Genomic DNA, 13,176 nt, shown 5'->3' with positions numbered 1-13,176 from the left:
GTATCAAATGTCAAAGGTCCCATTTATTTCTGGCAACCTGGAAAGAAAAGGTATAAATAAAAATAAACAGATCCATGCACTCGACTCCTTGCAGGGGGCTGGGGGTGGTAGGGAGGGTAGGGGGGATGGGTGGGAACCAAAGAGGGAGGAGCGGGAGGGGGAAGAGAGAGAGAGAGAGTCTGGAGACAGGGAAAGGGCTGGAGGAGATCAGCTCAATAAAAAGACAGGGACATCAATAAAAAGGCAAAACGGCAAAGAACTGGAGTATCAAAATCAGAGATCAATAAAGGAGAGGAGAACATTGAGAAAATGCACTAATAGAAATACAGAGGCAGAGAATGAAAGCTGGGCAAAAGGCCGGGTGAGAAAAAAAGGACAGGAGGGGAGAGAGAGGGAACACGACAGAGACAGATCAACTCGAAGGGACACAGGCAGAGTAGGCAGGGCCTCCAGTGGCCCTCATGTGGCAGTCCCTAGGGGTCCCCGGCAGTGCTGATGACGTGGAAGAGGGTGACATTGTAGAGCACCTGGTGGCCGTTGTTCCAGGTGTAGAGGGCCCGCTCGCGGGGGTTGTAATCCAGCATGGAGATGTGGGAGTACTGGTTGTGGAAGGGCACGTCCGTGTACTCGTAGCTGGACGTGTTGGTGAAGTAAGCGAAGTAGACCTTGGCGCCGGCCAGATGGGAGTTGGTCACGTAGAGCACACCACAGATCATGAAGGCCTCGCCTGCGCTCCGCTTGGGGTAGCCAGTGTCCCAGGACCGCGTGACCTCAAGGGTGTGTGGGTCCAGCCGGCTGACCACGATGTTGCCTGCGTTCTGGTTGGTGGTGTACACGGCCCAGAGCCCATTCTCATCCACCATGAAGTCCATGTCGGAGAAGCCGCCCCAAGAATAGGGGAAGGTATTGTTGTAACCAGCCCCCGGAAGGCTCCTCTGCACCAGCACGGAGCGTGAGCGGAAGTGGTACTTGACCACCACATTGCTCTGGTACTTGTTGTAGAACAGGGAGCCGTTGTACACCACATGGCCCGTGCCCGCCCATGGCTGGGGCAGTAGATGCTGGATAAAGTTCTGACCTTTGATGAAGTCTCCCAGAGTGCGGAACTCCAGGACACGCCGACCCTTGTAATAGCCATCCATGTACCAGACCTATGAGAGAGCCGCTGGTCACTGGGGGACCACTGCCAATGACCCAAAGGCTCCAGCAACCACTGAGGAATGAACCATGATCATTAGACATCAACAGTCACTAAGTGGTCATTAGCGACTCATGGGATGACCAGTGACACTCATGACCAACCATAGTCCCAGGGATGGGATCACTTGGTCAGGGAGTGCCACTGGTCTTAAAACAATAATCAGATGGTGCTTGAGCCCGAAGGACTGGAGAAAACTCCAACTCCTGGAGACCCACCAGACCCAAGGATTCACTGGCCATTGCCTACTGGATGGTTAGTGGTCAATGGATATCCATTGGGTGATGAGAGGTCATCTGAGTTCATTGCCCATGGTATCCCCTGTAACCACAAGTTGACCAAGCCTATAATCTGCATCTTCATCATCATCACTCATCTCACCATGTTTATTAGCATTTGCAAGTACCTTTACTAGGGCTAGTTATCAGGCTAAGCATCTTAAAAACTTTAATGTGGACATTATCATGATCCTTTTGAAGGCAAGGAAATTGAGTCTCCGAAACATTAAGGAACCTTGGACAGCCAAAAATTCATAGAAATGAGATGCAAATCCAAGTCTGATTCCCACACCCAAGCTCTTAACCACCTGGTTGAACCACCATAATTCCTGGGAGGCCAGTGATCATGGCGAGGATATAGGGTCACTGGAATAGTCACTGCAGCAGTTAATGGGTGGTTCCTGTGGGTCAGAGGTGAAAGGCAATTGTGAACATGGAAGCTACTGTAAGTCCGAAGGTTTCTGAGCGGTGCTGGGGGGAGGGGCCTCTAGTCCTTGTGAAGGCCCTGGTTACCAGGCAGTAACTTAGAGGTCAGTGGTCACTGGGAGCTGCTCAGTAGTACCAGTAGCCATTAGTCTAATTGGTCATCAGAGGTCAACAGACAGGGATTCATAGGGCTGGAAAGTCCTTGGTCACTTTGTGCTCACTAGATGGTCAAGGGGAGGTCCAAGGGCCTCGAGAACCCAAGATTTTGGGCTATAAAAGAATCATTGGGCACCTATGGGCAGCCACAGGCTATGTCCCGCCCAAGCTCTGACCCCTGGGATGGGCACAGTCACTTACCCGGCTGTCCACACTGGGGGCCATCGTGTCAGTCATCCAGGAGCCAAAGCGGGACCCCATGGCCCGAACGGTGATGGGGTTACTGACCCCAGTCAGCTTCCCACAGCCTGGGAGGCAGAACAGGAGAGATGAGGGTGTGGGGTTGGGAAGAGCCCCAGGGAGGCAGGGCAAGGACGAGGTAGGACTGGGAAGAGCTAGGATCAGGGGTGAAAGAGGATCCAGAGATCTGGTTCCGAGATGGAGTTAAGTTGGGGGTGAGGGGCTGGAAGTCAAGGGTCAGGGCCATTACTAATTTTGGGGTCTATTTTTGGCCTTGGGTAGGGAGGTCAAAGAAGTTGAGAAGGTAGAGGTCAACTAAAAAGTGTTTTCACAGCAAAAGAAACCATCAACGAAACAATAAGACAGCATATTGAATGGGAGAAGATATTTACCAATGATAGAAGTAAGTTAAAGGTCAAAACCATGTCTAGCTTCTGCACACACAGGTGGTGTTAGGGTCAAGGACATGGAAGTCAGGGGTCAAGGTCAAGGGTCAAGGCATACCCAGCTTCTGAGCACAGGCATGGAGCCGAGCTTCCAGAGCCATCACCCGCTGCTGCAAGTCCTCGTACCCATAGGCGCCCATCTCCTCCTGGATGGCTGCAAGGCTGCCGGACAGATTCCTCACCTCCTCCCGCAGGCGCACGATAGTCCGTGTGTCCGCCTTGTACTGCTCCAGCACTGAGCTCAGGGGCAACAGCTCTGTCATCCTGTCCTTCAACTCCTGCCCACCAAGATGGAACTGTAGCTGATCCTTACACCTGACCTTTGACCCAGACATACCATAACCTGCGACCCAGAACCTTACCCTTTATCCTTGATGCACACCTAGCCCTTAACATTTGGCCCACACTGGACTCTAGATCCCAGCCAACCCTGTCTTCCCAGACATGATCCCACTCTAGGAACTAATGGGCACCATTCTCAATTCTTTCCTTGATCACCAACCTGAACCCAGAGGGACCCACCTGGAAGCTCTTGGCTGAGAGAGACCCATCGGCCCCCCGGAGCCGCGCATCCAGGCTCCGCATGAGGGTCTCCATGCTGCGCACATACTGGAGGTCACGGTACGTCCGCAACTCAAGGACCTCCATGGACTGGGAGACGTTCTGGACCTGGGAACTGGGAGAGTTAGAGACAGCCAGACTCCTCCTCCCACCCCTGCCCCAGAGATGCCTCAGACAAGACTTGGAAAACACCCGACCTATCTTCTCCTCCCAATCTTACCAGCAGCTGCCCAGTGGCATGCCCAATCCATCCATTGGCCCCACCTGGAATGGCCACCTGCTCCCACCCTAGGCCCCAACAGTCAGTTTTCCACACAGCAGCCAAAGGGAGCTTTTCAAAAGGAAGACTAGATCACTGCCTTCCCCTGTAGACCCTGCGTGCTGGCCCTACCAGCCCGCCTGCCACCAGCCCCCCTTGCACTCACAAATTCTAGGCTCCTCCCCTCCTCAGTGTCTTTGCATCTGCTCATTCCTCTATCTGGAGTGCTCTTCCCTTCATCTTCCCACTGCTGGCTCCTTCTCAGTCTTCAGGTCTCAACTCCAGCATCACCTCCTCAGAGTAGCCTTCCCTGACCACACACTTTCCTCATAGCTGGTTATTATCTCCCCAGCTATGACTGTCATCTGGACTGGTCATGTTCATCTGCTTCCTTCAGGCAGAATCTGCAGATGCAGACCCGATGTCTAGCACTGTTACTAAGCCGATGCTTAATAGATACTCTTGAGCTAAATGAGTAAACTGAAATTCTCTCATCCTGGCCTCTCCTACCCCAGACTGAGGGCCCTCTATCTCCCACCTCCACTTGGGTAATGTGAGCTGCACCTGTCCAAAGTAAGCCCCACCTGGCTAAGGGGAACTCGAAGACAACACTGGATGCTTGCTGAAATACACCCTCTCCACATGACTATTGGACATTCGCAGAAACCCAATAGCCTGATACCCACCCTGGACACCACTGAACATTTTATAGCCATTGTCGACAATCAGGGGACATCATATAGGTGTCCCAAACTGTTGAGGAAATCAGTCCTGGGGGTGTGGGTAGAGCAGGATCCTGGGAAGTTAATGGGTAGGAGACTCTTGTGCTGAGAGGGGTCTCTTCTGTCCTCTGCCAAGTGTCAGCCTCCTCCCTTATAAGGTGATGGAGGGAGGTCACTGGTCCCTTTCAACACCAACAGCAAAGCTGTCCAATGGGCAGTCAGCTGGACAGTGGCAAGAAATAGCTATCAGTTTATAAAGGGCACCAAGACACCCTTGGAGATGTGTTGAATGGGGACCATTTTCTATTGACCACAATCAGAAAGGGAAGGAATCTTTATATGAGCTTCTTGGGATAGAGGGTTAGACCCCTACACAAGGGACACAAAACCCCTTCTTAGCAGAAGAGTGTGGTGAACTAATGGCTGAGTGGGATGTGCACAGTGGGGCCAGAGCTCACATGCAGGAGACACAGATGCTGCCACTGGGGTCCTATTTCCTCCCGGTCCCCCACAGTGCTCAGTTTCTCCTCCAAAGAAGCATTGAACATAGATATCAGCTAAAATATCCACCTGGAGGAAAGGCAAATTATCTGCCAGCTCTGATTAACCCATGTGGTTAACTGTGGCCCCGGCTTACCTGGATGAGGGCAGAGGGCAAGGTGGGAATTGGAAGATTTCTCCATTTTCCCCAAGGAATCTGGAAGGTTCTTACCTTCTCCATCAGCTGCCGCAGCTCCCGACTCCTGCCGTCTCGGGAGCAGGTGCTCTGTGCAGGGATCACGGCCGTGCAGATGCATTTCCCATCGGGGGCCTGGGCCGAAGTGTACAGCTGCCAGCCTTCCTCTGGGCTTTGGAAGAGGGTCTGTGGGGAGGTCAGGGGTCAGAGAGCAGGGACCCAATGGGGGATTCTCCCACTCCTGCTAAACGAGAAAGGGAGCTCTGGAAGACAACAAATGCCCTTTGCTGGACCCCTGGAATGCGCCAGACCACATGTTGAGTGCCTGATGCATGGAACTCCATTTTACAGATGACAAGACTGAGGTACGAGGGGGTAAGGAACATGGCAAGGAATTGCAGGCTTGAGTCCTTCCACAGGACGGGAATTTATTCTCTCCCACGCGTTTGCTCACACACTGCCTCACACACAGCCACCATTAGAATAGACCTGCTCATACTAACACCCGAACCTGGACCTCCCTCTCTACTTCCCCAACCCAGGATGACACATAAGCTCCGGACATACTTTGTCCCCGCCCTTCCCCAACCACTACTCCTGAGAAGCCCAGCCCAAAGGGTGACAATCCTCAAAGAGGCTTCCAGGCCCTTGAATAAAAGGCATTCCCTTCAGACTCCTCCTCCTAAATTAACCTTCAAGTCAGTTTATATCATTCAAGCAATTCCAGGATCAATCATAGCTATGTTCCCCAAACCATGCTCCTGGGAACACTGGCAATCTTACCAGGCATGCTGGACAAAGGATCCTCTGTGGTCCAATAAGTTTGTGCATTGTTCAAAAAGCACTGACTGCCACTGATGGAACACGCTGCCCACCCCACCCGCCCTCTTGGGCCCCCTTGAGCTTCCCCAGAACATACTGGAGTTAGTCACAAGTCCAAGTCTTTTTGTTTGTATCGGAGCATGATGGTCTCATTTGTTTAACACGTATTTGTTAAGCTCCTACTGTGTGTCAAGCTCTATTCTGGATAATGAAAACACAGCAGCAAACAAAACACACAAACACAAAAGCTCTTCTAGGTGCTTACATTAGAGAGACAGAAATAAACCAATAAATAAACATCAAGTATTTAAAGGGTGATGAGTGTCATAGAGAGAAGTAAGGCCAGAAGAAACAATGGGAGACACTAGAGTTGAGGTGGTGAGGGGTTGAAATTTTAGGATGGCTTGGCAAAGCCTCCATGAGAAGATGCATTTACGAGAGTCAAGAGCTAAAGGAGGTGAGGGAGAAGCCTGTGGATACCTGGGGAAGGTGTTCAGGGCAGAGAGAACAGAGGTGCAAAGGCCCTGAGGTAGGATCATGCCTGGAGTGTTTGGGCAACACGGAGGAGGCCCACGTAGCTGGAGCAGAGTGAGCAAGCGGGTAATGGCAAGAGTAAGCAGGAGGGAGATGAGGGCAGGGAGGGGGCAGTGTAGCGTGTTCAGGGCCTGTAAATGGTGGGGAGGATTTGGTGTTGGTTCTAAGCGAGTAGGAACCAGGAGGGTTCTGAACAGAGGATGAGCATGACCTGACTCAAGTGTTCACAGGCGCCCCCTGGCTGCTGCGGGGGGAAGAGACTGTGGGAGACAGGGCAGGAGACCAGGGAAGAGATGACTGCCAATGTATCCAGGCAAATAAATGATGATGGGTGGCAACTGTTTAGGTGAGAAGTGAAAGATTCTGGTCCTATCCGGGATGCATTCCTACAAGCACTGGAAGAAATTCTGATAAAACCCCAAGTGTTTTCCAGAGAAACAGCCCCACAATAATTGATCATTTGCAAGTTGTTAACTGGCTGCCCAGCAGAGGCTATTCCCAGGAGCTGCAGCAGAGATAGGCCAGGTTGCGAGTTACACAGTCCTGGAGTCACCAGCTATTCTAAGCCCATCTTTTTCTCTCTCGCTCAAAAAAGTCTTCTTTTAAAAAAGCTTATTGGAGTGTGAGAGTGATATAATTTTACAGATGAGCTTGACTCATTAATTAATAAGAAAAATACCCCATTCATAAACGCCATCTGAAACTATTATAATTGATCATTCTTATGTACACCCTTCTGAAGTTAGGGAGACCCCCTCTTTATGAGTCCACGTCTCCTCTGTGGAGGGATGAAGTCACTCACTTGCCTAGCCTTCCTTGCCTGTAGATGTGATTCAAGAGAGGCCTCCCCAGTCTTATCATGGAAGTGCTCAGGACCACTCGCCAACCCCCACCCCCACTCCCCACCAAGGGCTTCCTCCAGCAGCAAAAGGCCCTCACAACCCACCATGCCTCACATCAGTTAGTGATGAATATCAGCCCTCATCTCTCCAGTGGGAGAACTTCAAGGTGTGCGTTGCATGCATTTTCCCAAGGGAGCCCACTGGGACCTGTGCTCCAGGCGCCCACAGTGGCACACTGCTCATTACCTCACCCTGCATGGATTTCCTTTGCTTCCCATCTCATTTTCCCCTGGTTCCTCCTGGGATCACCTCCCAGGCAAGTACCTGTACTCAACTCCTCTCCTCCAACTCTGCTTCTGAGGGATCCTGACCCAAAACAAGCGAGGTGACCCAAGAAAGCATTACCCTTTCACGATAGTTTTGCTTCCTTTCACGATAAATTCAGTTCTTAAAACAAAACAAAAACAATGACTGTGAGTCCAAGAATCCCCTTGTATGTTCGCCTGGCTCAGATCCCCAAGAAATTTGGACGGAACCCCCTGAAAATTCTCATTTGTGTAGAGACAAAGCAGCTCAGTTCAACATAATTAACATCTCCTTCCTACATTTCCTAGCCTGTCCTTTGAAGCAAACAATCCACTTTCTTTCAACAATTGAAATATTGAATTGCAAACGAGAAGCAAGATTTAAGTGGTGAGGAAAGGCAGCCTCCATGGCTTTCCTAAAATAATTGTCTGCGTTGGACGCATCTTGCTAGAGTGGTCTCTGTAGCAGTGTAATTAAATGCCTGGAGTTTGGCTGCCAACTCTCATCAAGGCAGAGATCCTAAAGTGTGCCCATCATCAGGTTCAAGCTCAAATTCACAGGCAAGTTCATGTTCCCAGGGAACACTGGAATGTCCTAGAAGGCTCAATGTTTGAGAATCTGAATGCTTGCTCTCCCAGACTGCATTTAGCTTGGAGCCGAAGTCATGAACTCTTGGAGAGCTTGAGATGGGGACAGAGAATGGACTATACTAAGGGGATTGCTATAACAGCAGGTGTCAGAGCCCAGGAGCAATCCAGGTACAGACACCTCAGATGGCCTGTCTCACCTCAGATGTGGCAAATGCACAGGAGCCAGAGATGCTCTCTTGGCGCAGCTGCTGGTTCCGAGTTTAATATTTCTGCTAATGGGCTCTACGGGGGTAGGCTGTGCACTCGGTGGCAGCTCCTCAAATTGTCTTTCTGGCAGGGATTTTTCAAATGCTTTTGCCGAGGCTGATGCCCCAATTATGCCAATGTCTCCGTAACAGATCCAGGACTGACTGAGTATGAGAAACGCAGGAAGTTTTTCTCGCTGTCACACCTGGGGTCATCATCTCAGTGTACAGCTCCATCACCTACATCTTGGACTAAAAACAATTCCTGGTTCTTCCAGCGGCCAAGGGCTTGCTCCAGGATCCCCAGGGAGGTCAGCCAGCCAGCATTGGCTTTCGGGGATTAGCCAACAGGAACAGAGCAAGTGGTTGACTCTTAATAAGACAAGGATACTATTGCGTTTGAGGCTGGACAATTTAATCAGGAAGCAGAAGTGGCTTGGGGTTTATGTATTTATTTGTACCCTGCCTTGTTCTGGAGACAACTCCAAGTGGTTTACAAGGATATGTAAAATACCACACAATAGCTCCAATTAAATAGGAGAATCAGATTTAGATGTTTCTGGAGGGCAGTCTGCCAATCCGGAGCCCAAGCTCTAAGGTTTCTGCATTTGCATTTAACCCATAAGCATATCTGAGCAGAATTTAGCCCAGAGAAATGTGGACAAGCGCACAACTGTTAAAACACTGTTTAAAATTGGACAACTGGACTTTTCTCTCATGTTGTCTGATTAATTTCAAAACTTGAGGTGCACCCACAGGAAGGAATACTATGCAGCCATTAAAATGGGATTAGTGAGGACTTATCTTCAAATGTATCTTATTTTCCAAATTTTCTACAACAAATGCATATTGGTCCTGCAAAGATTTTTTTTCAATCCCTTAGAAAAAAAATTTTTTTTTTTTTGCAAAGGAGAAAAGGAAGAAAGAGAAAAGTGGGGATATAGAACCAGAAATAAAGCTAAGAAAAACTCATCCCTTAAGAACCTGAACCACCAGCATATGGTTGGGCCATCAATTTGGCTCCAAGCTCCTTTGCAGCCAACTTGAAAAGGGAAAGCTGGTCATTTATATGGTTCCCAGTGTCCTGAAACAAAGTATGCCAGATGCTCAGGAGAAAGCTTAAGTATTTTTGGTACCATAAACAGGCAAGGATCTCTCCCACAGTCCTCCCAGAAAGGAGTCTGTAATGTCACCAGCATCTTTCCAGACAATATCCTTATGATAGAAACGACTCATTTTTCTGGATGTCTCTTATTCCCACTCAGATGGTAAAGGAGAGCCAGATGGTTAAGAGCCATGTCCTGGGGTCAGGCTGCTGAGTTTATGTCCTGGCTTGGCCACTCACTGGCTGTGTGACCTGAGCAAGTCAGTTAACTTCTCTGTGCTGCCATTTTCTCATTTGTAAAATAGACATGATAACTGTGCCTACCTCCTAGGGTTGCTGGGAAGTTTGAATGTGTTAATACTATATGTACGAGCAATCAGCATGTAGTAAACACTACAGAAGTGTTTGCTATTATTATTTTAACCCCCACAACACTCTAAAGCCAATTCATAACTTCATGTAGTCAAAATGGTTTGAGCTTGCAGTCACTGGATTGAGACAATCTGGGAGAACGGACGAAAGTCTTATGGAGTTGAGGCTAAGGCTGCAGAGTGATGAGGAACCACAGAAAATCCAATAACAGACAGGAATGAGTGAGAGCTGAACCCCACAGAAGATGGGCAGAGACACTTGCTGCATCCTGGTCTACATGTGGCTCAGTGGCTTCCTGTTCTAGAGCATGTCCTTGATGTAATGTGGTGGAGGTGAGTTCGGTTTCATATGAACCAGTAATCAAGGAGGCTCACACTGCCACGTTCTCTCCAGCCCATCTTCTAGTCATCCTATCTTTCCTAGAACAACCATGTTTTTTTTTTCCACTTCCAGGCTTTTGCACCAGCTGGACCCTCTGCTATCAAGACTTACCCCATCTCCTGGCCAGGCTCACTCTTTTCCATCCCTGGGGCTCAAGTATAAATGTTGCTTCCAAAAACATCCTCTGCTGTACCTGTCCTGTGTTACTCACCTCTCAAGGCATCCTGTCCTTTTTCTCCCTAATACTACTATTTCTTACTATATCTTAAGCATTGTTCTAAGCACTTTGCATGTTTTAGCTGATTTGATTCTCACCACAATTCTAGAAGGCAGGCACTATCAATATCTGCCTTTGAGAGGTGAAGAAACTGGGCAAGAGAAGGCTCACATCTCTTGGCCAGAGTGTCACAGCCTGTAAATGGTGGACCTGGGCTTTAAACACAGGCCATCTGGCTCACAGCTTGTACCACCATGCCGTACCTCCCCAGTCCTCCTTCAAGCCCTGGTCACAATGGCCTTTAGGACCTCATAGGTGTGACTACTGAATGTGGCCTGCCTTGGCCCCTGATAGGAGATAGCGTGGGGGTGGGGAGTTTGTCTGTTTTGTTCATCACTGAATCTCCCAGACCTGGGACAATGCATACTTGTTGAATGACCACATGCTGGTCAAAGAACAAACACCTTCACAGATCCACCATGCTTTTCCCCTTCTGCCAAACTGGCTTCCATCACTCCCAGGGAGTGGAGGTTTGAGATCAGGCTGCAGAGAGGAGCCTGGCAGACTCAGAGGCAGGTGTAGCTTCTCTCTGACTGCAGGAGTGGCGGGAGGGCCATGAAGAATGATTAGGGACACGCTTGTCTGACATGTCTGAGCTGTGACAGGGGCCATGTCCCTTTGCAGGGCTTAAGATAATAGCAGGCTGCCCCCGACAAACTTCGAGGTATTGGGCAAATCCTTTCTGATTGACAAGCCTGACAGGCCTTAAAGAAGGCATCAGCTCACCCATGCCAAGAAGAAGAACTAGGGCCTCTCTCCGCTTGAGCAGCTGGGGCTTTGCCTGCGAGAGACTATGGCTAGGGGAGGGGCTGGGATGGGGGACAACCTTGAGTCCATTCATTCATTCATTCACACGTGCATTCATTTATTCATTTCCTCCCAACACAAATGGCCCATCTTGTCCTGAGAGGTTATGCAGGCTGGCAGCACAGCACAGCCTCTCACCGTCTGAAGCCACCCGAACACTGGCAGGAGCCCCAGCTCCTCCTGAGTCCCAGTGCAGGCCAGTACCCACATTCCAGCATGTCTTAGTCTCTGAGGTCACCACGCCAATGTGAACCCATAATCAATGAAATAGACTTTCTTGGAAAAGGCAGGAAGAGACACAGGTCTCTGAATTAGAATGACTTCCTTCCCTGAAGTCCAGGTCCACACCTGGAGGAAGTGTAGAGGAGGCTTGCCTTGTGCAAAAATTTGCAAATGCAGACGCAAATAAAAATCAGAAATGAAAGAGAAGTTACAACAGACACCACAGAGATACAAAGGACCACACGGGAATACTATGAAAGGCTATATGCCACCAAAGTCCATGACCTAGAAGATAAGGAGAAGTTCTTAGAAGTATATAACCTTCCTAGATTGAATCATGAAGAATTAGAAAATCTAAATAGACTGATCAACAGTATGAAAATCAAAACAGTCATCAAAAACCTCCCCCAAAAATAAAAGTTCAGGACCAGATGGCTTCACTGGTGAAATCATCCAAATATTCAAAGATGATTTAACACCTGTTCTTCTCAAATGCTTCCAAAAAATTGAAGAAGAGGCAATACTTCCTAACTCATTTTTGAGGCCAACATTACCCTGACACCAAAACCTGGAAAGGACAACACAAAAAAAGAAAATACAGACCAATATCTCTGATGAATATAAATGTAAAAGTCCCAAACAAAATATTAGCAAATCAAATGCAATGGTATATTAAAAGATAATATATCAAAAAGGTGATAAATCGCAACCAAATGGGGTTCATTCCAGGGGTGCAAGGATGGTTCGACATACACAAATTGATCAATGTGATGCACCGCATTAACAAAGGATAAAAATCATATTATAACAAAAGATGCAGAAAAAAATTTTGACAAAATACATCCATTTATGATTAAAGCATTCAATAAAGTGAGTATAGAAGGAAAGTACCTCAGCATAACGAAGGCCGTACATGACAAACCCTCAGCTAATACCAAACTCAATGGTGAAAAAGTGAAAGCTTTGCCTCTAATATCAGGAACAAGAATGCCCACTCTCACCACTGTTATTCAAGGTAGTACTGGAAGTCCTAGTCAGAGCAATTAGGCTAGAGGAAGAAATAAAAGACATTCAAATTAGGAATGAAGTAAATTTGTCACTTTTTGCAAATGACATGATTCTACATGTAGAAAACCCCAACGACTTCACCAAAAAAAAAAACTATTAGAAACAATAAACAAGTAAAGTTGCAGAATACAAAATCAATGTACAAAAATCCATTACCTTCCTACATGCTAACAATAAAATATTAAAGAAAGAAATGAAGCAAATAATTCCATTTGCACCCACAACAAAAAGAATAAAATACCTAGGAATAAACTTAATAAAAGATGCAAAGGACTTATATACACTGAAAATTAAAAGCTACTATTAAAGAAATTGAAGAAGTCACAAAGAAATTAATCTATGAAATGGATTAGAAGAATCAACACAGTTAAAATGACTATGCTCCCAAAGCAATATACAGATTTAATGTAATCTCCATCAAAATCCCAATGGCATTTTTAAAAGAAATAGAACCAAAAAAATCATCAAATTTGTACCGAACCACAAAAGACCCTGAATAGCCACAGCAATCCTAAGAAAAAAGAACAAAGCCAGATGTATCACACTGCCTTACTTAAGATTATACTACAAAGCTACAGTAATCAAAACAGTATAGTACTGGCAGAAAAATAGACACACAGACCAATGGAACAGAATTGAGAGT

The 13,176-nt window shown here is 47.8% G+C and overlaps 1 protein-coding gene across 2 annotated transcripts in view; it reads right to left on the bottom strand.

Annotated features, from left to right (window-relative positions):
* Window positions 1–3: 3 nt before the first annotated feature.
* The window catches only part of OLFM2 (olfactomedin 2), a 54,433-nt gene continuing 41,260 nt past the window's right edge, over window positions 4–13,176 (bottom strand). For both annotated transcript variants that reach the window (XM_016153557.2, XM_016153556.2), the window contains exons 2-6: window positions 4,999–5,148; window positions 3,267–3,413; window positions 2,803–3,022; window positions 2,260–2,366; window positions 4–1,151 (exon numbers count right to left, since the gene is read on the bottom strand). In XM_016153557.2, the coding sequence (XP_016009043.2) occupies window positions 474–1,151; window positions 2,260–2,366; window positions 2,803–3,022; window positions 3,267–3,413; window positions 4,999–5,148 (1,302 nt within the window). In that variant the 3' untranslated portion in view covers window positions 4–473. The remainder of the gene's footprint in view (window positions 1,152–2,259; window positions 2,367–2,802; window positions 3,023–3,266; window positions 3,414–4,998; window positions 5,149–13,176) is intronic.

The sequence above is a fragment of the Rousettus aegyptiacus genome, unplaced genomic scaffold (assembly GCF_014176215.1).
Source record: "Rousettus aegyptiacus isolate mRouAeg1 unplaced genomic scaffold, mRouAeg1.p scaffold_m13_p_16, whole genome shotgun sequence".
In the NCBI taxonomy this organism is placed as follows: domain Eukaryota; kingdom Metazoa; phylum Chordata; class Mammalia; order Chiroptera; family Pteropodidae; genus Rousettus; species Rousettus aegyptiacus.
Note: the sequence above shows the minus strand (reverse complement) of the source record. Positions and strands in the feature narration are given on the sequence as shown.